This window comes from Heterodontus francisci, unplaced genomic scaffold, assembly GCF_036365525.1.
Source record: "Heterodontus francisci isolate sHetFra1 unplaced genomic scaffold, sHetFra1.hap1 HAP1_SCAFFOLD_516, whole genome shotgun sequence".
In the NCBI taxonomy this organism is placed as follows: domain Eukaryota; kingdom Metazoa; phylum Chordata; class Chondrichthyes; order Heterodontiformes; family Heterodontidae; genus Heterodontus; species Heterodontus francisci.
In genome coordinates, this window is record NW_027141321.1 from 15,001 (window position 1) to 41,807 (window position 26,807).

General features: G+C 52.7%; 1 protein-coding gene across 1 annotated transcript; it reads right to left on the reverse strand.

Annotated features, from left to right (window-relative positions):
* Positions 1-2,112: 2,112 nt before the first annotated feature.
* Positions 2,113-7,455, reverse strand: LOC137362790 (lamin-A-like). The gene is made up of 3 exons (XM_068027033.1): positions 7,299-7,455; positions 4,872-5,229; positions 2,113-2,164 (listed from the first exon to the last, which is right to left on the reverse strand). The coding sequence occupies exons 2-3, from the start codon at positions 5,216-5,218 to the stop codon at positions 2,113-2,115; spliced, it is 399 nt and encodes a 132-aa protein (XP_067883134.1). The 5' UTR covers positions 5,219-5,229; positions 7,299-7,455.
* Between the last annotated feature and the right edge of the window lie 19,352 nt (positions 7,456-26,807).

Genomic DNA, 26,807 nt, shown 5'->3' on the forward strand with positions numbered 1-26,807 from the left:
TAAAATCTACACTTACCTTGAAAAGATTAACTTTCGGAGCTGCGGAAACAGTCGGAGCCGTTTCCAGCCCGGATCTCCAACTCAATGGAGCGATTGCCCTTTGCACTTGTGTTATTTCTGCCTCGTTTCTTTTCCCCAAAGCTACAGGCAGTCAATTTCTGCACAGCAAGATCCCACTAACAGAAAGCAGGTAACGACCCGGATAAATCATGTTCGTCGCTGGATAAATCTCGGGCCCAGGACAGGGGTGGGGGAGGGGGGTGGGGGGGGGGGCAACGATTCATTTGAAAGAGTGAGTGCGGGATCTTTTGCGAGCGCCTGGGTTTAACGCCCCATCCAACAGATAGCACCTCCGACAGTGCGGCACTCCCACAGCGCTGCCCTTCCGACAGTGAAAGATGCCCGGGACGATGGCACTGGGAGCATCCGCCCAGTCGTGCCAAGAGACTGCTTCTGGACGGGGTGGGGGAAATCGAAGGCACGATCCTCGGCTCCCAAATGATCACTGGGCACCCACGCCACCCCCTCCCCCACCCCTCGAGATTCCACGAGTTGGAGGCGTCTCAGTCGCAGAGTTTGGGAGGAGTCACCAAAGAGCCAGTGCTTGGACACTTGATCTTGTTCACTTGTTTTAAAAAAAAAAGAGGGTGGCACCCTTCAGACCAGCCCTGACTCTTGACCTATCCTTGATACACATCATTTTTAACACCAAACAAGTCCACATCAAAAGCAGAGGGCAGGCTGTTAACTGTGGGGAGCGTTTGGGTCCAAGTTTTGCAGCTCGACAGCTCTTTACGAGACTCTGCTATTTGTTTTCAAAATCACAGAAGTGTCCCATGCAATCGTTTAATCTCTCCCTGCACCACACACACATACACACACTCCTTAATAGCATGCTTGCATTGGGTGGAACCATTTTAAAAACACTGGGATCTTGTTGTTTCAGCCTGGTGCAAAATGGACGCCTTCACTTTGAATGTTTTTGACTCGGAGCCAGTTCCAACCTCATCAAAGCCAAAGCACAACTCTGCCAGCCAATATCACTCCTTACTGACCCCCTACTCCAACACATCCAAACCAGCGGCAACTTTCAAAGTGGCAACAAGCTCATTCCCAACTCAGACTGATAATCCCCCCCACCACTTGTCTCCCAGAAACTAGGGGCGCACCCGAGCCATACAGCACGCGGTGAATGAGGGCACTATTCGGGACATGACCCTCAGCCACTCTCCATCTGCAAGACACAAGTCAGGAGTGTGATGGAATACTCTCCACTTGCCTGGATGGGTGCAGCTCCAACAACACTCAAGAAGCTCGACACCATCCAGGACAAAGCAGCCCACTTGATTGGCACCCCATCCACAAACATTCACTCCCTCCACCACCGACGCACAGTGGCAGCAGTGTGTACCATCTACAAGATGCACTGCAGCAACGCACCAAGGCTCCTCAGACAGCACCTTCCAAACCCGCGACCTCTACCAACTAGAAGGACAAGGGCAGCAGACGCATGGGAACACCACCACCTGCAAGATCCCCTCCAAGTCACACACCATCCTGACTTGGAACTATATCGGCCGTTCCTTCACTGTCGCTGGGTCAAAATCCTGGAACTCCCTTCCTCACCGCACTGTGGGTGTACCTACCCCACATGGACTGCAGCGGTTCAAGAAGGCAGCTCACCACCACCTTCTCAAAGGGGCAAACAGGGATTGGAAACAAACCACACGATATGCCCGCCTGCGGGCTTGTGGGGAGGTGACGTCAAGTGCCGCTTTCGGTCTTTTGACAGGCGTCAGATGACCGTGAACAGCGAGAGCTGGAAAAATTCCCCCATTATTTCACACTTTCTTCGGTCGTGCAGGCGACACAACCTCATCCCAGAACAGCGGATCCGACAGCGGGTGAAACTGAGCAGGAGACGTTTGCCTCAGGGCCATCTCACTCCGCTCCAATCCCGTGCCAAGCCGGGGCTCCGGGCTCCCCGCAGGAACTCGTGCTGCTTTATCCTCTTACATAATGAACAGTCACCAACTCTACCAATTATCAGCGTGAAAAAACACCAACCGAACACCACAGAGTATCTCGTGAATGGGGCTTCTCTGCACTGGTCTATACTGGATGCACGGACAAGAGCTTCCCACACATGTAGGCATAGAATGGGCTATGGGAAGAAATAAAAAGAAAAAAAAACTAAAAAAGGAAAATTCCAACTTTCCCAATTCTATCCGGAATTATCGAGGGTTTGCAAACAGTGACAACTTGAACCATATTTACATAATAAAGACGGGCGTTAATGAATGAATTCCTCAGCCACTGGGCGAGGCACAAGCCCTGTGACTCACAGCTCAACATCTGGGAGTGCCACTCCGATTAGCGGCGGGTTTTAGTGGCGAGCCCTTGAAATTTATTGCCCATCCCGAATTGCCCCTCGACAACGGAGTGGCTTGCTCGACCATTTCGGAGGGCAGTGAAGAGTCAACCACATTGCTGTGGGTCTGGAGTCACATGTAGGCCAGACCGGGTAAGGCTGGCAGATTTCCGTCCCTGAAAAGGGCATTAGGTGAACCAGATGTGTGTTTGTTTTTTTTTAAATGCCACCTTTACTCAGACTAGTTTTCAATAGCAGATTACTAATTATTTGAGTTTATTAATTCATTGAAGTTAAATTTCACCAGCTGCCATGGTGAGATTTGAACCCGTGTGCCCAGGGCATGAGCTGGGTTCGTAGTCCAGTGTCATCACCACTACTCCACCGTCTCCCCTATTTCATTCACATTCTGTGAGTTCTTTAAAAAAGTACAGAATGTTTATTAATCCAGCAAGCCCAGCTCTGTTAATATAATGTATCATTCAGTCACATCGAAATACACCAAACAGTTAACACTCTGCCACCAAATCATGCACACACACGACAATGACATTGAATTACGATTTGAAAAAGCGGAGAGTTTCGGGATAGATCACAAACTACAGGAGCAGTCAATGCCTAGTTAGAAACACAGGCCCCTCAGCCAGGCCAACGTGCAGATCTTCAACACAAATCACGCTATAACTATTCCAGGACAACTAAAATTCGATTTACTGGCCGCGCAGACAGCGAGAATGATATAGAGGGGCTGTCTGGGGAGGGGCACAGTGTGCAAATATTTCAGCCGACAATTGGAAAGATGGAGGGAGTGGCCCATCGAGTGCGGTTAGCCTTTGGAACTCGATCAGTCATTTCCCTAACCCCTACATTCAACATCTACTCTCCCTCACCCTTTAATGTCCCACCCAGTCTAATCCCACTCTCCCCCCCTCACTCCCCGCACCCTTTAATATCCCACCCAGTCTAATTCCGCTCCTGCTCACTCTCAGTGCTCGATTCAATAGCAATTTCATCACCTCTAACAGAACGAACGGTCTCTGCCACAACAGTTTTGGGGCAGGGAGCTCTGCATTCAAAGCCTCACTACCACCCAGCACTCTGGTCGGTGAAGAGACGGGCACACAGTAGGTGCGGGCATCTTTTCTCCCAGCCTAATAGTTCCATTGTCAAATTCCAGCACCTCCTCCCAGTAGCTTAGGGCCCAAGGGAACAGGAGGAGGGGGGACCATTCAGCCCCTCGAGACTGTCCCGCCATTCAATGAGATCATGACTGATCTGTGACCTCACTCCATCTGACCCACCTTTGCCCCCCCCACCCCCCAGATCCCTTTGGGTAACAAAAATCGATCAATCTCAGATTTAATATTAACAATTGATCCAGCATCAGTTGCCGTTTGTGGGAGAGAGTTCCCAAACTTCTCCCACCCTTTGTGTGCGGAAGTGTTTCCTAACTTCACTCCTGAAAGGTCTGTCTCTAATTTTTAGACTCTGCTCCCCCTAGTCTGAGACTCCCCACAACCAGTGAAAATCGTTTCTCTCGATCTACCCGATCAGTTCCCTTTAATATCTCGCAAACTCCGATCAAACCACCCCTTAACCTTCTAAACACCAGGGAATACAGCCCTAGTTTGTGTAATCTCTACTCATAATTTAACCCTTGGACTCCAGGTATCCTTCTGGTGAATTGACACTGCACCCTCTCCAAGACAGATATATCCTTCCGAAGGCACAGAACTGAACACAATAACTCCAGGTGTGGTCTAACCTGGGCTTCTGCCACAAACATTCCCCTGGGCAGAGCAGAAAGTGAAAGCTTGGGGAATTTTTTTTTTTTAAACATTAAAGAGTTCTTGGAAAACTGGAGTTTCACTTTCCCGGACACAGAGCCCGAATGCTTTAACAGAAGCCATCTTTACTGAGGATGTGAAGGGCCAGGGTAAGGTGCAAAGAGTAGTGCCCATTCAGACGGTACAGGACCAAGGTCCCGCCCTCCCTGAGCACTTTAAAGTCAATTAAGCGCTTTCAAAGGGCGGTCGCTGTTGGACTGTGGGCAGCACGGCAGCCAATTTGCGCACAGCAAGATCCCACAGACATTTGTAAACGACCCAGATCATTGTTTTTTTTTTTAGTGATATTGGTTGAGGGATAGATATTTGGCCCGAGGACATTGGGGAGAATTCCCCACCTGCTTGGCTTCCAATAGCGTCCGTGGGATCTCTTACCATTTCTTTTTAAAAGCGAGAAACTTTGCAAATATTTTGTAGGTTTAACATCTACCGAGGGCCATAATTCTACACCAACGCTGTATCTTATAACCGACTGGCACCCCTCACTGTCCCCGTGTGGTGCACCCGATAACGACATCCACCTCAGCAGTGCCGCCCAGGGTCGGAACCGCTTGCTGGGAATCACTCAAATTAGGCGGTGGAAGGATTGGAGAGGAAGGACCTTGTTGGTTGCTCAACGCAGCAAAGATTAAAACAGAAAAAGGGGCACCTACCGGCTCTTCAGCTCGCTGTGCTCTTCGCGCAGCTTGCCCAGCTCCAGCTGCATGCGGGCTTTCTCCTTTGCCACGTTATCCAGGGTCTTGCGCGCGTCGGCCAGCTCCGTCTCGTACATGGCCTTGATGTTGACCACCTCCCGGCTGCTGACCTCCTCGGACTCGGAGATGCGGAGGCGCAGGCCGGCATTCTCGCACTCCAGGGAGCGGACCTTATCGATGTAGACGGCCAGGCGGTCATTGAGGTTCTGCAGATCCTCCTTCTCCTGGAGACGGCTGATCTTGGTGGGGCTCAGGGGGGTGGAGGGGTTGGTCCGACTTGCCCGCTTCTGACCTGGGGTCTGCATCTTGGGGCAGGCTGACAGTGGAGGGGGGGGGGGGGGTGGGGGGAGATGGCAGAGAACCAGTTAGAACCAATGCTTCGGAATATTTTACAGAACAGAAGTAAAAGCAATGACGGAACAGATTTGAAGCCGAATACAACAAGAATCGACAAACTTTTACTGAACCTTTATAAACCCCTGGATAGTCCCCAGCTGGAGTATTGGGTCCAATTCCGGGCTCCGCACTTTAGGAAGGATGTCGAGGCCTCGTGAGGGTGCGGAGGGAGATTTACCGGAATGGGAGCAGGGATGAGGGACTTCAGTTAATGTGGAGAGACTGGGAGAAGCTGGGATTGTTCTCCTCAGAGCAGAGAAGGTTAAGGGGGAGATTTAATCGGGGCGTTCGAAATCAGGAAGGGTTTTGATGGAGTAAATAAGGAGAAACGGTTTCCAGTGGCAGGAGGGTCGGTAACCAGAGGGACACAGATTGAAGATAATTGGTAAACAAACCAGAGGGGGGAGAGGAGGAGAATTTATTTTAACACAGTGAGTTGTTGTGATCTGGAACGCGCTGCCTGAAAGGGCGGTGGAAGCAGATTCAATAGTAACTTTCAAAAGGGGGAATTGGATAAATACTGGAAGGGGAAAAATGTGCAGGGATATGGGGGGAAAGAGCAGGGGGAGGGGAGTGGGACTAATTGGAGAGCTCTTTCAAAGAGCCAGCACAGGCACGAAGGGCCGAATGGACTCCTTCCGCGCTCTGTGATTTTAGAAACGGCGTGTAGAGGAAGGGTGAACACAAAGTCTTCACAAGCTCTAGGGGTGGGGTGAGGGCACAGAGTGGGTTGTGAGGATTGATGGTTAAGTGCAAGAGGAGATGCAGGGCGAGTCGGAGAAGACAGTTGGTATTGTGTACCGCTGGGAGAGGTATGGGGCAGGACGTTGAAACGAAAAGGTCATACAATGCGCCAGCCAATTTGCAAGGGCACGGGGCTCAGAGGAAGTCAGGAACACAAAGGCTTGCTGTTTGGAGGCGGTGTTTGCCGTGCTCAGGGTGAGTCCCAGTGTCTGGGTTAGGGCAGGTACAGACAATCTCTGCGGAACACAGCCCGTGTACTTCACTCTGCGAGGTATCCATTAGGGTGTGGCGGGGGTGGGGGGGGGGCGGAGCTGGGTGGGGCTGCAGACCGAGCAATGAACGGAAGTGAAGCCTTTCTTGATAAGAAAAAAAAATTTATGACATTCAAACAAGAGCAAAGTCTGGGCAGAACACCAGCCCAACATTAAACCACGGCACTGCACGCAATTACTCTCAAAGGGGTCTCCCCCTCTCACCGAAGGATGCCAGGGAGACAAGCCATCCTGGAGAACACTGCTTCCACAGGGTCAGCCGCCTCTGACCCCTCAGTCACTCCCTCAGTTGTCACCCTCCGCACAATCCCCTCCCCAGTACCTCACTCACCTGTCACTCCTAATTCCCAGTGAACCTCCTCCTCTCCAGCTCCCTCCTGGGGAACACCTCCTCCTCTCCAGCTCCCTCCTGGGGAAACACCTCCGCCTCTCCAGCTCCCTCCTGGGGAACACCTCCACCTCTCCAGCTCCCTCCTGGGGAACACCTCCACCTCTCCAGCTCCCTCCTGGGGAACACCTCCACCTCTCCAGCTCCCTCCTGGGGAACACCTCCACCTCTCCAGCTCCCTCCTGGGAACCCCCCTCCTCTCCAGCTCCCTCCTGGGGAACACCTCCGCGTCTCCAGCTCCCTCCTGGGGAACACCTCCTCCTCTCCAACTCCCTCCTGGGGAACACCTCCTCCTCTCCAGCTCCCTGCTGGGGACCCCTCCTCCTCTCCAGCTCCCTGCTGGGGACCCCTCCTCCTCTCCAGCTCCCTCCTGGGAACCCCTCCTCCTCTCCAGCTGCCTGCTGGGGACCCCTCCTCCTCTCCAGCTCCCTGCTGGGGACCCCTCCTCCTCTCCAGCTGCTTGCAGCGGGGTGACAGGCACAGACACCGACTCCCCCAAGCCCCGGAGGCGGCGGGTGGGGCTCCAGCAGCGGGAGAAGAGGAGGTGAATTCCCGCCCCTCCCCTCCCCCTTTGCTGGGACCTACCTGCTGGTGCCGCGGGTGTTGAAGTGGGGGTGTTACGGGGGGTGGGGGCAGGTTGACACTGTGTCCAGGGGGAAGTTTGCACGGTCTCCGGGTGTCAGCAAACACTCACACACGATCCGCTGTCACTCGCTCTCAGCCTCTTCTCGCCGCTGCTGCAACATTTAAAGGGCACGGCAGAAGGGGGCGGGGCCGGCGGGATTGACACGGCGGGTGACCAATCAGGGGCGGGGGGCGGGGCTGGTCTGCAGGAGCTCCAGACACGTCAATGCATCAAGGTCAGAGTCCCGGAGAGGGCAGGGGGCCAGGAGTGGTACAGAGGGCAGCTGGTGGACATACAGATGTTGGGAGTGACCGGTCCGACAGCTGGTGGACAAACAGATGTTGGGAGTGACCGGTCCGACAGCTGGTGGGCAAACAGATGTTGGGAGTGACCGGTCCGACAGCTGGTGAATGTCCAGATGTTGGGAGTGACCGGTCCGACAGCTGGTGAATGTCCAGATGTTGGGAGTGACCGGTCCGACAGCTGGTGGACATACAGATGTTGGGAGTGACCGGTCCGACAGCTGGTGAATGTCCAGATGTTGGGAGTGACCGGTCCGACAGCTGGTGGGCAAACAGATGTTGGGAGTGACCGGTGCGACAGCTGGTGGGCAAACAGATGTTGGGAGTGACCGGTCCGACAGCTGGTGAATGTCCAGATGTTGGGAGTGACCGGTCCGACAGCTGGTGGGCAAACAGATGTTGGGAGTGACCGGTGCGACAGCTGGTGGGCAAACAGATGTTGGGAGTGACCGGTCCGACAGCTGGTGGGCAAACAGATGTTGGGAGTGACCGGTCCGACAACTGGTGGGCAAACAGATGTTGGGAGTGACCGGTGCGACAGCTGGTGGGCAAACAGATGTTGGGAGTGACCGGTCCGACAGCTGGTGAATGTCCAGATGTTGGGAGTGACCGGTCCGACAGCTGGTGGGCAAACAGATGTTGGGAGTGACCGGTGCGACAGCTGGTGGGCAAACAGATGTTGGGAGTGACCGGTCCGACAGCTGGTGGGCAAACAGATGTTGGGAGTGACCGGTCCGACAACTGGTGGGCAAACAGATGTTGGGAGTGACCGGTCCGACAGCTGGTGGGCAAACAGATGTTGGGAGTGACCGGTCCGACAGCTGGCGGACATACAGATGTTGGGAGTGACCGGTCCGACAGCTGGTGAATGTCCAGATGTTGGGAGTGACCGGTCCGACAGCTGGTGGGCAAACAGATGTTGGGAGTGACCAGTCCAACAGCTGGTGGAGAAACATATGTTGGGAGTGACCGGTCCGACAGCTGGTGGACAAACAGATGTTGGGAGTGACCGGTCCGACAGCTGGTGGACAAACTGATGTTGGGAGTGACCGGTCCGACAGCTGGTGGACAAACTGATGTTGGGAGTGACCAGACTGATGGCTGGCAGAAACACAGGTTGGGAATGAGTGGACCATCAGCTCGATGAGAACAGATGTTGGGAATGACAGGACCAACAAGGGGCTTCTGAGGGAGGTCGTGTCAGACCTGAGACGACACTCAAACCCCAATGGTATCATAAACCCAAAGTGCAAGAGGTGGAGAATAAATTAGGGTCTTAATCTCAAGCTTAGGCATATGAACAAAACGTTTCAGAATTTGATTTGGGCAGAGAAAAATTCCACTTTCTCGAAACAGGGAGCGCCGAAGGGAGAGTAGGAAGTGGCCATTCAGCCCCTCAAGCGAAGGGAGAGTAGGAAGTGGCCATTCAGCCCCTCAAGCGAAGGGAGAGTAGGAAGAGGCCATTCAGCCACTGAAGCGAAGGGAGAGTAGGAAGAGGCCATTCAGCCCCTGAAGCGAAGGGAGAGTAGGAAGAGGCCATTCAGCCCCTCAAGCGAAGGGAGAGTAGGAAGAGGCCATTCAGCCCCTCAAGCGAAGGGAGAGTAGGAAGTAGCCATTCAGCCCCTCAAGGCATTGAATTAGCACGTGGCTGATCCGTACATTTGGTTTCCGCCCTTCGTGACCTCGAGACGTCCCAACGCCGTTTACAGCCGGCGAGAAACTTTCAAAGTGTAGTCACTTCATCCTCGTAAGAAACAAGCGGCCCACTGGTGCACAGCAAGATCCCAAAGAAGCCCGGGGATAAATGACCAGATCACCCGGTTTGAAGGAAGTTGATTGAAGATAGGTCAGGACGCCTTTGACGTGGTGAAACATCCCAAGGTGCCTCACTGGAGCGCGATTGGACAAACCTTGACCCCGAGCCACGTCTGGAGATATGAGGCGACGGGCGACCGAAATCTGGGTCAAAGAGGTCGGTTTTCAGGAGCGTCTTAAAGGAGGAGGGAGAGAGAGGCGGAGAGGTTTAGGGAGGGAATTCCAGAGCTCCCAGGCAGCTGAAGGCATGGCCGCCAATGGTGGAGCGATGGGAATCGGGGGGGGGGCGGTGATGGAGGCAAAAAGATCCCAGGGACTGTTTCCCAGAGTGGGTTGGGGGAGTGGGGGCTGGTGTGTAACTGTGGGTTCTCTCCGACTGGAAGAGCTTGGGATTGACTGAGAAGTCTTTCACTTTCCTTCCACTAACAGGGACGGGAGAGGGGACTGAGAAGGGGAGGGTGGGGTGGGGGGGGGCGCTAATAGGCTTCGAAGAGCTGGGGGAAATGATAGTGACACACAGAGTTCTGTCACTTACGCTGAAGCAGAGTAGGAGAGCGCAGTGGTAGGGCAGAATCCGTGCACAGATAGGAGGCACGCCATGCTGGAATACGTACTAACCCTCACTGTCTAGGTTTACAGCTGAAGTCGTCTTGCTGTCTGGGATTGGAGTATTGACGACACTGGAGAAATCTTCGTTGCACCAGCTTGCGTTGTCCCCGACATGGGCACCCTCGAACCCCTCTGACTCGTCACAACCAACCCCATCTTCTCCTAAACTGGCCTCGTACAGGGTAGAACGGCCAACCCCATAGAGAGCTGCAGCTCCACCAACTACCCTTTCGGCCGAGCACGCACATGTCTCTGTCTGTCACACACAATACCCGAGCCACATACCTCCGCTTCCTCTCCCTCTGGCCACTGTCGGAGCAAGTTAAGCTTCCAGCCCCACCCTCGCTCCATTTCTGAGACCTCCGACTCCCACCTCCGTTGTGTCGTCCAACTACGCCCTCCCTCAGCTCGTCTGCTGCTGAAACCCTCATCCATTACCTTTCTTCTTGGCAATTCCCATGTTCTCCGGACTAGCCTCCCACCCTCCATAAACATCAGTTCATCCTGCACAATGATTCCCATATTTTATCCCGTACCGACTCCCAGTCTTCCATCAACCCTGCGCTTGCTGACCGACACTAGCTCCCGGGTTGCCTCCCTCTTACAATTCTCACCTTTGTTTTCGAATCCCTCCTTGGCCACAAATTGGAGGTGCGTTGAGATCTCGGAGGGTTCTGGGGCTGGAGGAGGTGACCGAGATAGGGAGAAGGGTGAGGGGCCATGGAGGGATTTGCAAACGAGGATGAGAATTTTAAAATCGAGGCGTTTTTTGACCCGGGGAGCCGGTGTAGGTCAGCGAGCACGGGGGGGTGACGGGTGAACGGGAACTCGGTGTGAGTTAGGACACGGGGGTAGCAGAGTTTTGGATGAGCTGAAGTTTACGGAGGGTAGAATGTGGGAGACCAGCCAGGAGTGTGTTGGAATAGTCAAGTCTAGAGGTAACGAAGACATGAATGAGGGTTTCAGCAGCAGATGAGCTGAGACAGGGGTGAAGTCGGACGATGTCACGGAGGTGGAAGTAGGCGGTTCTTAATGAAGGTGTGGATATGAGGTCAGAAGCTCATCTCGGGGTCAAATGTGACACCGAGGTTGTGAACAGACTGGTTTAATCTCAGACTGTTGCCGGGGAGAGGGATGGAGTCGGTAGCTCGGGAACGGAGTTTGGAGCGGGGACGGAAAACAATGGCTTCAGTCTTCCCGATGTTTCACGGGAGGGAATTTCTGCTCATCCGGTACTGGATGTGGGATAAACAGTCTGATAATTTAGAGACAGCGGAGGAGTGGAGAGAGGTGGTGGTGAGGTAGAGCTGGGTGTCGTCAGTGTACATGTGAAAACTAACACTGTGTTTTCGGACGATGTCGCCGAGGGGCAGCGTGTAGATGGGAAATCGGAGGAGGGAGGGGGCCAAGGATAGATCCTTGGGGGGACACCAGAGGGAATGGAGCAGGAGCAGGAAGTGAAGCCATTGCAAGTGATTCTCTGTCTATGATTAGATAGATCAGAATGGAAGTGGGGGAGAGCAGTCCCACCCAGCTGGACGACAGTGGAGAGGTGTCGGAGGAGGACGGTGTGGTCAACCGTGTCAAAGGGTGCAGACAGGTCGAGGAGGACGCGGAGGGAAAGTTTACCAGGGTCACGGTCACACAGGATGTCATGTGACTTTGATAAGAGCCCGTTCAGCATTGCTATAATATTCCATAAATCGACAGACAATGGGGAAATATACTAGTCTATTGTAGTCTTGCCCATGTTTAATGCAGAATCCAATGTAATGAATACATTAAACTCCATTCGAAAACTGGGGGTAGGGATTTGAAAAGATTCAAAAGAAAATTTTCAATGATACAAAGACCTTTCTGTCTTCAAAAAAAGTTTTCTAAAAAAAAAAAATGTTAACTCATTGCTTCATTTTCAGACCAACGTACAAATTCGGAGCAGGAGGAGGCCACTCGGCCCCTCGAGCCTGCCCCGCCATTTGAAAACATCATGGCTGATCTGACTGTGACCTGAACTCCCCTTTCCTGTCTACTCCCCGGAACCCTTGACTCCCTTGTCAATCAAGAATCTATCTAACTCAGCCTCGAGTATATTCAATGACCTCGCCTCCACTCCTCTCTGGGGGAGAGAATTCCAGACTGATGACCCTCAGAGAGAACATTTCTCCTCATCTCCATCTTAAATGGGAGACCCTTTATTTTGAAACTGTGTCCCCCGAGTTCTAGATTCCCCCACGAGGGGGATCATCCTCTCAGCATCCACTCTATCAAGTCCCCTCAGGATCCTATCTGTTTCGGTAAGATCATCTCTCATTCTTCTAAACTCCAGTGGGTATAGGCCCAACCTTTCCTCATAAGATCACCCCTTCAACCCCGGAATCAGTCGCGTGAACCTTCTCTGAACTGCTTCTAATGCAGTTATATCCTTAAGTAAGGAGACCAAAACGATGCACAGTTCTCTAGATGTGGTCTCACCGATACCCTGTACACCTGCAGCAAAACCTCCCTACTTTTATATTCCATTCCCTTTGCAATAAACAACATTCCACTTGCCTTCCGAATCACTTGCTGTACCTGCGGACTAACTTTTTGTGAATCATGTACCAGAACGCCCGGATCCCTCTGTACCGCAGAGTTCTGCAATCTCTCGCCATTTAAATAATATACAGCTTTTCTATTCTTCCTGCCAAAAATGGACAAGGTCACATTTTCATGGAACAAAGAACGGTACAGCACAGGAACAGGCCATTCGGCCCTCCAAGCCTGCGCCGATCTTGATGCCTGTCTAAACTAAAACCTTCTGCACTTCCGGGGTCCGTATCCCTCTATTCCCATCCTACTCATGTATTTATCAAGATGCCTCTTAAACGTCGCTATCGTACCTGCTTCCACCACCTCCCCTGGCAGCAAGTTCCAGGCACTCACCACCCTCCGTGCAAAGAACTTGCCTCGCACATCCCCTCTAAACTTTGCCCCTCTCACCTTAAACCTCTGTCCCCTAGTAACTGACTCTTCCACCCTGGGAAAAAGCTTCTGACTATCCACTCTGTCCATGCCGCTCATAACTCTGTAAACCTCTATCACGTCGCCCCTCCACCTCCGTCGTTCCAGTGAAAACAATCCGAGTTTATCCAGCCTCTCCTCATAGCTAATGCCCTCCAGACCCAGGCAACATCCTGGTAAACCTCCTCTGTACCCTCTCCAAAGCCTCATTTTTCCCCACATTGTACTCCCTCTGCCATAGGGGGAGATGAAGAGGGGGTGGGAGGAAGCTCGTGCGGAGCAGAGACACCAGCACGGAGCAGACGGGCCGAATGGCCTGTTTCGGTGCTGTGCACTGAGTCATTCTTGGAGGTCAAGCTCCCAGTGCTAACACTACTCATCCGATGGGTGCCTTTTCCCAGTCTCCTGACCGTATCACGGACTCCCTGCTGGGTGTGGAGGCCAGCGCTCACTTCCCTCCCTCCAGTGATCCCCATTTGGAGCCTCTCGACTGTACACCTCCGCTGGACAAGGGCTGCCCCGTGGGGAAGACCAAACCATTGTTGGTACCAGTCATTTCACCTCACCTCCAGTGAGTGGGCGCGCCAAGGAATGCGGGTAAACGCAGGCCTCCTCCCGTCCAATTTTCCAGGAGATAGCCTGTCACGTTAGGCCTCAACCAATGTGCTGGTACCATCGCGCTCCCTGTGTACATACAAGGATAACAGAACAATGGGCCATTTAGTTCGGGCAACACAATTGGCAAGACTCATGGGGAAGAGGGCAAATGTTTTGAGAAAGGAACGAATGCTGGCGTGTCGTCATGGAAACAGAAATTGGCCCGACAGCCCCCTCGAACCTATTCCGCCATCAATCAGATCAGGGCTGATCTGTATCTGAACTCCATCTCCCCGTCTTTGCCCCATAATCCTTAATCCCCTTAACCCAACAAAAATCTATCCATCTCCGTTTGCTATTCCAGCTCCCTCGGGAAAAAGGTCAACATTCCGTCAGCGATTTTGATTATTTTTTTTTGAACCTGTCCGCCAGCTTTCAGAGATTTCTGCACCTGGCTTCCTAAATCTCTCTGCTCCCCCCCACCCAATTCCCAGCTTCCCACCATTAGGAAAATACTCTGATCTCTCTTTCTTTGGTCCCAAAGTGGATGATCCCACACTTCCCCGTATTGAACTGTATCTGCCGCAGTCTGGCCCACTCACTTAATCTCTCACAATATCCCTTTGTAACTTTCAGCTCCTGTCGGGGCAGCTGACTGTCCCTCCTAACTTAGCATCACCTACAAACATGGATCTACAATATTCCTTCACCCAATTCATTCGTAAATATGGTGGAAAGCTGAGGCTCCAAGACAGGTCCCTGGGCTGCACCACCACTCACATCCCTCCAATCAGAGGACCCGTCCATTATCCCTACTCCCCGTCTCCTCCCTCCCAATTAATCTCCAACCTATTCTGCAAGTTGGTCCCTAATTCGTGCTCCCATTTTTGCGAATAATCTCTTCGGTGGGACTTTAGCACAAAAACAGCATCCATCGTGACTTCCCTGTCCGCCATACGGAGTTCAGAAAGATGTCCATTCGGCCCATCGAGTCCACGCCAGCAAAAAAAAAATACGCTCCTCAGAAAAACAATTCGACTGGATGAGTCCACCGTTCTCTCCAAGGTCACAAGACCCACGTTGACCCCGAGCAGCTCAAACATGTTCAAACGCGACCACTAATGTGACCACCAGAGTCGGATGATGGTGGGTTCCAGCCCCTGCTCCGGTGACCTGACGGACAGACGATCTGGGTCGTGATCACAGAGCTGCTCGTGGGAGCTTGCTGTGCCCAAAATGGCCGCCGCCTTTCCTACGTTCCGCGGTAACAAGTCAAAAGTAGTTTGTTGGGCTGTGAAGCACTTTGGGGCATTCTGAGGATGTGTCAGGCACTAGAGAAATGCACATCCTTGCTAAATGAGCAGAGGTCAGAGATTACCCCTCGAGCTGGACAAATATTGACCGCCGGTCCGACAAGGGGAGACCATTCTTGTGATGGTGGGTACTTGCAGTACCGGTAACTTCTGGCTTTAACAAGAGGGAGGTTAACGCAGAGAGCCTGGCACGTTGTCCACTGCCCACAGGGACACAGGGTCCAATCTTCCCTCTTCTGCACGGGTGGGTTACGACGCAGGTCTGTGCCCTCGGGATTCTGCACTCAAAAGACTTCAGGGACGACAGATACGGCAGAGGGAATGAGCACGCCTGAGATCGTGGTTAAAGCACATTGCGCAAAATGAGGACATTCGAACGCCCCGATTAAATCTCCCCTTAACCTTCTCTGCTCGAAGGAGAACAATCCCAGCTTCTCCCAGTCTCTCCACATTAACTGAAGTCCCTCGTCCCTGCTCCCATTCCGGTAAATCTCCCTCCGCACCCTCTCCGAGGCCTCGACATCCTTATAAAGTGCGGGGCCCGGAATTGGACCCAATACTCTAACTGGGGACGAGCCAGAGATTTATAAACGTTCAGCTTAACTTCCTGGCTTTTGGATTCTATACCTCTATTTATAAAGCCAAGAATCCCACATACTTTATTAACAGCTTGTCATCATCAAAGAACCCTCAGTCTCTCTGTTACTGTATCAGCTTTAAGGCCAGCCAGCAATGGTTGGGTCATTCGAGAACCCCAACCTGCATTTAGCTAGCATCTTTAACATAGTAAAACATCCCAAGGTGCTTCATAGGAGAGAGAGAGAGAGAGAGGCGGAGAGGTTTAGGGAGGGAATTCCAGAGCTTCGGGCCCCCAGGCAGCTGAAGGCACGGCCGCCAATGGTGGAGCGATGGGAATCGGGGGGGCGGGGGGGGGGGGGGGGGTGGGCAAGAGGCCGGAATTGGAGGAGGGCAGAGATCTCGGAGGGTTGTAGGGGCTGGAGGAGGCGACAGAGATAGAGAGGGGGATGAGGGGCCATGGAGGGATTATAATTTGAAGAGAGCTCGTGCACTGTATAACTGGTACCCAAGGGGACTCGTCTGTTGCCTTTCGGTGACACTGGGGCATCTTAGTGTTAATCCCACGGCAGATGACCCAATATTAAGAGGCCCTGTGTCTGCCAGTCAGGTTCAGCAAATTGAGGCATCAATCTAGCACACTTGAAGGCGATGATGTATAGACTCATGACACTTAACGCAATGCTCAATGAGAGGGTGATCTGCAGTCGTCCAAGTTAAAACACAATATCACCAGTCAATTGCTCCCTGCGCTGACCGTCTTCTGCAAAGTGAACAAGGTGTCCCGGCATATCTGGTTAAAATGGAATGTGCTGAGGTTCCCACAACTGGAAGAACAGGTATTCCCCAAATTCTCAGCCAGGGAAAGGTGGTGTCAGAAACAACAGTGGTTGTTGGGAACATGCTTTTTCAATTATTCATTTCATGGGATGTGGGCGTCACTGGCCAGGCCTTCATTTATTGCCCATCCCTAATTGCCCCTTGAGAAGGTGGTGGTGAGCTGCCTTCTTGAACTGCTGCAGTCCATGTGGGGTAGGTACACCCACAGTGCTGTTAGGGAGGGAGTTCCAGGATTTTGACCCAGCGGCAGTGAAGGAACGGCCGATATAGTTCCAAGTCAGGATGGTGTGTGACTTGGAGGGGAACTTGCAGGTGGTGGTGTTCCCATGTATTTACTGCCCTTGTCCGTCTAGTTGGTAGATGTCGCAGGTTTGGAAGGTGCTGTCTGAGGAGCCTTGGTGAGTTGCTACAGTGCATCTTGTAGATGGTACACACTGCTGCCACTGTGCGTCGGTGGTGGAGGGAGTGAATGTTTGAGGATGGGATGCCAATCAAGCGGGCTGCTTTGTCCTGGATGGTGTCCAGCTTCTTGAGTGTTGCTGGAGCTGCACCCATCCAGGCAAGTGGAGAGTATTCCATCACACTCCTGACTTGTGCCTTGTAGATGGTGGACAGGCTTTGGGGAGTCAGGAGGTGAGTCACTCACCGCAGAATTCCCAGCCTCTGACCTGCTCTTGTAGCCACGGTATTTATATGGCTGGTCCAGTTCAGTTTCTGGTCAATGGTAACCCCCAGGATGTTGATAGTGGGGGATTCAGCGATGGTAATGCCATTGAATGCCAAGGGGAGATGGTTAGATTCTGTCGTCGGAGATGGTCATTGCCTGGCACTTGTGTGGCACAAATGTTACTTACCACTTATCAGCCTAACCCTGAATTTTGTCCAGGTCTTGCTGTATGCGGGCACGGACTGGGGCAAAGGTTATGGTGTAAAACTGTGGGACTCGTTGCTGAGTCTGCAGTGCTTCCTGACGCCACTCCTGAACGGCCTGGCTCGAAATTTAAGGTTCTGCCCCCTTGTTCTGGACGTGCGGCCAACAAATGAGGTGGCGACCCCTGGTTGGATGCAAGCTGGAGGCTGATCACGTGACCTCCTCCCTCCTCCCGCCCGCCCCCACTCTCCCACCATTGGTTACCTGACATGTCCGTCCTCGCGGCACCCCGCCTTTCCACGGCCAATTGGAAAACGGGCAGACTCCACGTCAGACAATTGGCTCCCAGTTGAACCAACTTTTCCCATTCCAGCATTTTTCTCGTTAATAAGCAAAATTGTCGAAAGTTCATGATTTTTTTTCTTCATGACTTTATTCCCGGGGCGTTTCCCGCGGCGGTGTCCTGCAGCAGGAGGGCGGGGTCTGTGGGGGGGGGGGGTGGTGGGGCGGGTTGAGCCCCACGCCGGGGATTCGAGCCCACAATCCAGGCCGACTCCCCCAGTGCCGGCACTGAGGGAGTGCCGCACCACCTGAGGCACCGTCTTTCAGATGAGACATTGAGCCGAGGCTCCTCGGGTGGATGTAAAAACATCCCACGGGCGCTATTGGAAGAAGAGCGCGGTCGGGGGGGGTGGGGCGGGGGAGATCCCCCTGGCGTCCCGGGGCCCGTTATTTGTCCCTCAACCAACGTCACAAAAAAAAAACAGATTATATTGGGTCATTATCACGTCGATGTTTGTGGGATCTTGCTGTGCACAAACTGCAGCAGCGAATTCCCTTCAAAAACGTACTCAGCAAAGAATGATGGAATGGTCACAGCACAGAAGGAGACCATTTGGCCCATTGTGTCCCTGCTGGCCCTCTCTAACACTCGCCCGCCGAGTTTCCCCCTCCCCGGCCCTCTCCCTGTTGCCCAGCCAGTTTTCCCTCCTCAGATCATGAGCCAACTCCCTTCTGAGTGCCTCGATTGAAACCGCCTCCACCGCTCCTCTCAGGCAACGCCTTCCAAATCCTGACCGCTCGCTGCGTCAAATAGTTTGGCTTCCAGTCGCCGTTGCTTCTTTATCCAGTCACCTCAAAATCGTCGTCCTCTGGTTCCGGATCCTTCCGCCAATGGGAACAGTTTCTCCCCATCTACCCTGCCCAGACCCCTCGTGCTTTTGAACCCCTCCATCAAATCTCCTCTCAGCCTTCGACATATCGGCACAGGGAGTGTCCCCGCAGGACTAGGCCGGAGACCACTGTTTCGTAACCAGGCAACCACACGGGACCGCCCCACGACTGTGGTCTGTGTGGTTGGGACCACCCGCCATTTTTAACACGTCCTGACCTTAGCTGACCCCGTGGGCAAGTTATTTCGGCCTATTTCGGGTTACGAACGCCTGCTTCAATAAAGAATGCCGAGGAGGCAGATGTGCGTCAGTCCGGAGGAAAGCAGCTGTTGAATACAGCGAGTCACTTCCTGGGTGTATCTGGGTGTGGCAAAGCTCCCCTCTCCCCCGCATTCTTAGTGACAGGCCTGCCACTAAGAGCTCGGGCCTAACCGCTGAGGCTGACTGCTATTAAAAGTGACAATTCTCACATCTTGTGAGATATTAGCCATCCCTCAGTCAGCAGTTGCATGCCGAGTTTTATTTATACATCATGGGATGTGGGCGTGGCTGGCCAGGCCAGCATTTATTGCCCATCCCTAATTACCCCTTGAGAAGGTGGTGGTGAGCTGCCTTCTTGAACCGCTGCAGTCCATGTGGGGTAGGTACACCCACAGTGCTGTTAGGAAGGGAGTTCCAGGATTTTGACCCAGCGACAGTGAAGGAACGGCCGATATAGTTCCAAGTCAGGATGGTGTGTGACTTGGAGGGGAACTTGCAGGTGGTGGTGTTCCCATGCGTCTGCTGCCCTCGTCCTTCTAGTTGGTAGAGGTCGCGGGTTTTGGAAGGTGCTGTCGAAGGAGCCTTGGGGCCTGTCACCTTTGCTGTGCCCAGTCCCCTCAGCATTTCTTAATATCACATGGGACAGAATCGGATTGGCTGGAGACTGGCGCCTGTGATGGTGGGGCCCTCAGGAGGAGGCCGAGATGGGTCATCCACCCGGCACTTCTGGCTGGAGATTGTTGCAAACGCTTCAGCCTTATCTTCCGCACTGACGTGCTGGGCTACCCCCGTCATCGAGGACGGGGATATTTGTGGAGCCACCTCCTCCGGTTAGTGGTTCAATTGTCCGCCGCCATCCACGGCCGGATGTGGCAGGACTGCCGAGCTTCGATCTGATCCGTCGGTTGGGGGATCGATGAGTTCCGTCTGTCGCATGCTGATGACATCATGGGAATGAAGAAGATATAGAAAATATCTGTGGACCTGACGGCCTTCACCCTGGGGTTCTGAAAGAGGGAGCTGTAGTGGATGTGTTAGCTTTTCCAGAATTCCCAAGATTCTGGAAGCGTCCCCATGGATTGGAAGGTCGGAAATATAATCCCACTATTCAAGAAAGGGGCCTCACTGGGAATCTTGACTATCACCCTTGGACCTCCCGAATTATCCCCATTCGGCTCGACCCACTCTCGTTCATCCCAGATGCATGGATTGCAACATTGAACCTGTCCCCGATCTAGGCGTGTAACATTGTCAAATGTCCCCGAGAACAGAGAGCGGACAAAATTGGACCCGAGCTTCATAAGGAAATATTCGAAAGGGGATAAGTCGCCGCTCCAATGCGGGAAAGGTGGCAGGTAATTTGCGCACAGCAAGATTCCACCCCAAAACAGCAATGTGATCAAAGACCCAAATAATCTCGATTGCAGTGGGGGGGGGGGGGGGGGGGGGGGGGTGGCTCGGACCCACAACCTCCTGACTCAGAGGGGAGAGAGAGAGAGAGACCCACTAAACTGACGACACTAGCTGAGATTTAATTGGGCTCAGTTTGACGGTTATATGTAATGTTTAAAGACAGCGCCAGCCAAACTGCTGCAGCTTTGCAATGCTGAATTGATCGGAGTTTCCCGGTTGGCTGGGAGAGGCTGGGCACGAAACAAACCCAGTGACCTTTCTCCATGAGCCACAACTGCGGAGGATCGGTGGCCTCTGTTTCTCATTCACAGGGACCTGGCACCAGTTACTCACAGTTACTTGAGAATGTAGTAAAGCTAAACATTGGAAGGAATGAATCACCCAAAACAGGAAAGCGGAACAAGCAGTGTTCTGTCAACTCGTAGGGAGTCGAGAGGGGCTGGTTGGGGAGCGGGAGGGGGAAATGGGGGCTGAGGAGGGAGAGGGCTATGGGGGAAGAGGGGCGTTGTGGGAGAGAGGCCAGGGGATGGGTTAGAGGGGCTGTGAGTGTAGGGGGGGAGGAACACAGGGGAGGGGAGACAGACTATCAGGGAGATGGGCTGGGGGAGGGAGAGGGGACGGAGGAGGTGAGAGGAGCGGGGTGCGGTGAGGGGGGGGGGGTGGTGGGGGTGGGGAGAGGGCCCGGGGGGAGGGGATAAGGTCTACAGGAGGAAAAAAGGGCTGGGGGTGGAGGGCAAAAGGAGGTGCCGGTGGAGGGAAGAGAGGCTCGAGTGGGGAGGAGAGGATTTGGGGGTTCGGGGGCCGCAGGGCTGGGGGCAGAGACAGTCATTAATAACTGGAGGTATGAGCTGCTGTGACGAAACTTTGCTCAGGCAGGTCCAATGAACAACGTGAGTTTGGAGACTCCCTCCCCCCTCTCAGTTTGAGCCCCACCCAGTGTCGTGTTGTGCTGTGTTTTTACAACTTCTTAAATAATGCATTCAAACTTGATATTCGGATTCAGCGCAAACACTATGCTCTTACTTATCGACATTGCACGATCTCAGGTATGGGTCTTTTCCTCACTGGTCTGTACATGCTCTCTGTAAACTATGTGTTGAATGTGTGTCTAAACATGGCTCCTTATATATATACACAATTACTCTCTAGCTGCTTAATTATGCATAATTATACGGAACAAAACTCGATTGGACTGACATTTGAAAAACTTGGAGAGGTTACAAACACATCATCCTCACTGCTAGAGTTTATTCCTGCCTTTCTTCTTTCATCATCAGTGAGGGAGGTAGTTTTCTCTCTTTGCTTTGATCATGCCTGCAGTTCTCTTGAACGACCCGAAGCAGCCTTGGGTCAAACGCCAAGCTAATTTTCAAAGCTTTCTCTTCCCGAACCAGGACCTCGTCTTTCGTGTCGCCGTCTTTTGCGTGCGTCTGTCAGAGTGCAGGCGTCTTCGATCTCTGGTTTCTCTGTAACTGGTGGAATGTCGGGGTATCCATTATGTTGACTGGTGCTCCTAGTCGGTTGCTGCAGAGATTGACGAATTGTCTACGAACACACCATACATGGCAAGGCACTGGGACTTGTGGTTGTGAGCAACATAAAACCTTCCCTCGTCCTGTCAATATGTAATCTTCCTTCTGGCATTTAACTCTGTTGATGCCTTCTACAGGCTTTGATCAGAGAGAAATGTCCCGTTTTTCCGCAGGCTTTACACTGCTTTCCTCTCGCGGGGCAAGCTTTGCAGTGAGGATATGCACCTCTGCAAGATTGCACGTTTGAACGTGAGGTGATTGTAATCTCTGTCTTGGTCTTTCTTGCTTGACGTTCCTCGGACATTTCTCTGGGTTTCCTCTGTGCCCCTTGTGGTTGGCATATCCCTCTGGTCAACCCTTCCTCTTGCCGCAGGGCAATGTCATTTCACGTCATTTGCCTCTTTCCCTTTCTCAGACGTCGGCTTGTCTTTTGCTGATTTCCGGCATTCCACCAATCGCAAGTGGCCTTTTTTTTCTTCCCGATCCAGCCCAGGTTCTCTCCCTACTTTTTTTACAATGTTCCCATCAGTGGCCTGGTGTTATGACCAGGTGAGAAGGGGTCTAGGGTTCCCTCTCAGCCGTTGCCTGGTTTAACAGGGTTTAATTTTAAAAAAAAGTGTTTTATCTCCCCCTTCAGTGAATCCGTGTTCACCGCTTTCCAATTGTCAGGCAAAGAAATCAAATCAGACAGGTTTTCTTAGATTTTAAGCAAGAAAGGTAGAAGTTTATTAATCTTCAACTCTCATCTGGTTAGAATATGCGACGCGACCACGCTGGTATGCGTATGTGATAAACACGCATGCAGATAGAGACAGAAAAAGTATAAGGAATAATAAAGAATTGAGATTTACATGTCTTCCTGGGGTCCAGTGGCTTGGGGAGAAAGTGAGAGAGAGAGAGAGAGAGAGAGAGGCTTCCTTGGTCCAGGTTCCAGTTCAAACTGCCTTCTACCTCTTTCGCTGTGGCACAATTTAAAAAAAGCCAGGTTGTCCAGCAGGTTAAGTCATGTGACTAGCTGGGTTGACCACTTCTGTTTGTGGATTCTGCCATCTTAGCAGTCATCCTGGAATGTGAGCTTCCTCACCTTCAGTGTCTGGTGATCAAAGTCCATTTTGGGTTAAGTGGAGCAGGGAATAGTCCTTTGTCCCTCCAAGCACTGTCTGTTAGTATGCAAATGTTTTTCCAGCCACTGCTGATCAGTTTAACAAGTCATTTCCTCACTCCAGCAACAGTTTAAAATCAATGTTCACGTGACAAAATTAATATGCCTCATTCTTGGCAGGTGGGGGTCAGCATGACATCTGGTCTCTTAAAGGTACGGTTTCTTGAAGGTGAAGTCACTCAGTAACAAACTCAGTACATCACTCATCCTCGTTTTCAAATCCCTCCATGGCCCCTCACACCCTCCCTATCTGTCACCTCCTCCAGCCCCTGCAACCGTCCGAGATCTCTGCGCTCCCCCAGTTCCGGCCTCTTGCGCATCCCCCCGATTCCCATCGCTCCGTTACACCCTCTGCCCATGTTCCCTGGTGACTCCCTGCAGCGACTCCCTCTCTGGACTTGCCACTGATCCTCTCAATGTGGTTGTTTATGGGGTGAGGGGACGGGTCAAGCGGAAATTTCCAAACTGAGACGGATGGATTTTTCTTGGGGTAGGGGATTAAGGGTTACGGAACGAAGGCGGATCGGAGGGAGTTAAGATACGGATCAGCTGTGGTCTGAGTTAGAGGACCGAGAAAGGGCAAGCTGAGAAAACGGTTAGCAAAACAGAAAAAAGCCACACGGGATCCAGGGCTGTCGCAATCAAGGCTTCAACATTAACATCGCACATCCCCACGGCGGGGAGGGGGGGGTAAAAATGTGAAACTGGGCAAGGCGCCCCCAAACTGTTGCAGCACTCCTGTTCCAATTTGCACAGTGGAGAATATCGAGGCAGGTCGAGTCAGATGACTGGCTGCAAACGGAAGAAAATAATTATAACGTGGTCCGGGCTGTTAAATTCGGCCGGGCTTTCATGACCCCAGGTTTGCATGGGGTTTCCCCCACATCCCCTGAAACGGCGGAGCCACAGAGTGCAAAATCAAGGAAGTTACCCACAACCTTTGTAAACTCCTGGTTAGTCCCCAACTGGAGGTTTGCGTCCAATTCCAGGCCCCGCACATTAGGAAGGATGTCGAGGCCTCGGAGAGGGTGCGGAGGGAGATTTACCGGAATGGGAGCAGGGATGAGGGACTTCAGTTAATGTGGAGAGACTGGGAGAAGCTGGGATTGTTCTCCTCGGAGCAGAGAAGGTTTAGGGGGAGATTTAATCGGGGCGTTCGAAATCAGGAAGGGTTTTGATGGAGTAAATAAGGAGAAACTGTTTCCAGTGGCAGGAGGGTCGGTAACCAGAGGGACACAGATTGAAGATAATTGGTGAAAGAACCAGAGGGGGGAGAGGAGGAGAATTTTTTTTTAACGCAGTGAGTTGTTGTGATCTGGAACGCGCTGCCTGAAAGGGCGGTGGAAGCAGATTCAATAGTAACTTTCAAAAGGGCAATTGGATAAATACTGGAAGGGGGAAAATGTGCGGGGATGTGGGGGGAAAGAGCAGGGGGGGGGAAGTGGGACTGGGTGAGTTGCTCTTGCAAAGAGCTAGCACAGACACGACGGGCTGAAAGGCCTCCTTCTGTACTGCAACCATCCTGGGAGGTTAACTCCAATTCTTGGTGATCTCAGCAGAGTTGCAAAACCCCCATCCAACCCCATCTGAGAGCCCTGCTCCCCTCACGTGCAAAGTTTCCTCCTGTCTGGTTTTGCATCCTGACACATTTACATCTTCAGCTCATAAAATAAATTTTAAAAATCATTTGCATGAGGAAAGGCTTTGCATACACTCATTTTTTGCACAACTGATTCTACCTGTTATCGGAAACCCGATTGGATGGTTTAACCTTTGGCCGGTCAATGTAAACAGTTTCTTGGAGATGGGCGCAGCCCGCTCAGTGTAAATCCTCCAACAAGACCAACGAAATCCAACTTGGAGACAGCAGCAAAGTACAAAGGACGGAAAATATGACAGCTGGAAGCAGATGGTGGCAAAGGGACATCGGTCGGTGGGTGTAGCAGGTGATGTACAATGTAGGCCATTCTCTCACCAAGCCCCCTTCGCTCCCCCACCTCCATTCTCGCCTACCTCGATACCGACACTATTACCAGCAGACCCTGTAGAGACAGCGACCACTATAAACTCAATTCCTACTTTATTACCAGCAGACCTTGTAGAGACAGTGACTTCACATAATCTTGATTCCTACATTACCAGCAGACCCAGTGGAGGCTATTATCTCGGTTCCCGCTGAACCAATATAGACAGTGTCCTACAATAATCTCAATTCCCACATTACCAGCAGACCCAGTAGAGACAGTGACATTCTATAATCTCGATTCCCACATTATTACCAGCAAACCCAGTAGAGACAGTGTCCCACAATAATCTCAATTCCTACATTACCAGCGGATCCAGTAGAGACAGTGACCCCTACAATCTCAGCTCCTACATTAACAACAGGCTCAGTAGAGTCAGTCACTGCTACATTATTACCAGCAGACCCAGGAGAGGCAGTGACTTCCAATATTCTCAATACCTACACTATTTCCAGCAGACCCAGTAGAGTCAGTCACTGCTAAAATCTCTGTTCTAATATTACCAGCAGATGCAGTAGGCAATGACCCATAGAGTGTTGATTCCTACATTAATACCAGCAGACCCTGTAGACACAGTGACCCTTACATTCTTGAATCCGACATTATTACCAGCACCCCGAGCAGAGACAGTCGGTGAAATCTTCCTCAGAGTCACATCAGACAACAAGAACAACCAAATTGATTCAGCTCAGTGCTTTGAATCAGGAAAATATTCCTCAGGCCCCCTTTATACACATATTTTTGAAATAACTTTATTAAAAACGTTCACAAAGTGGAGCGGCACGCTACCCAGGCGAACGGCGAGGTGGAGCAAGCGGCCCGGCACTAGCTCCTTGACCCCCAAGATCTCCGGCTGAAAAGTCGAGGCCAACAAGATAGCCACCCCACTAGAAATAGGGGTGAGGTGACTCATGTAGACCCCACCCTGCCACTCCAGGAGCCAGGTGGCTTCGTCTCCCGGAACGGTGTGGGTTTCCTGCAGAAAGCTCACCGTGTATCTCCCTTCCCTAAGGACTGAGAGATTGTGAAATCTGCGGTGAGACCCCCTGCTGCCGTTGATGTTGAGGCTGGCTATGGTTATCTTCATGTCAAAGGTACTTAAAACCCGTCACCAACAGCTCACTGTGAGGAGGGAGTGGAAGTGCACCTGGCCTTCCACTCCCCCAGCAACCCATTGAGGAACACATTAAAACGGCGCCTCTCAACCAGTTTCACGTCCGCGCGCTTGCCCGCTATCTTAAGGGCGGCACGGACGGACTGGATGATCAGCGCCTGGTTCGACCAGCGGTCGAGGGCCAGCTGAACTTTATTGCGGCAACCCCTGCAAACCGCGAGGAAATCCCGGAGTTCCGCCGTGGGGATGAGAGGAGATTCGGTGGGAGGCACGAGGGACTCCACCACCTCACTGGCGATGGAATCAAGATCATCCTCCGTGCCCCACACCGAATCCCCATCCTCCTCCGGGTCGTCACCGCCAGCGGCCGACACATCCACCACACACTGTGGGGGGACGTCCCGGCCGCACCAGCTGGTCCCGCCTCCGTCACGATCACACCCCCAGGATCGATGGCGGAGGAGTCCTCTCTGGGTTCTATTGTAAAACTGGAGCCTGTGGGCGCCAGCAGCCCAGGACCCCCCTCCACTTCCGTCCCCAGGCCAACGAGTGGTCCAGCGGAGACATAAGATCCCGACTCCGGAAATCCAGCCGGAGCCGAGACCGGAGGCGGAGAGAGGAGGCCATCTCCCGCTCTGCCAGCACCTACAGGTCCAGCAGATGGGGCAGCATTCTCAGTTTTCACCAGGTCGGGTGTCTCCAGGTTGGTGGTGGACTCCGGCTGGGAGGGCTCACCCTCTGCGGCGTCGCCCTCCCCTTCATTCAGGGCACCCGACCCAGTAGCAGTGGCGGAATGGGCGGCATCCCCAGGCTCCCCCACCACAAGCAGGGCCCCACTTACTCCTTCAGGAGGGGCCTCATGTACCGG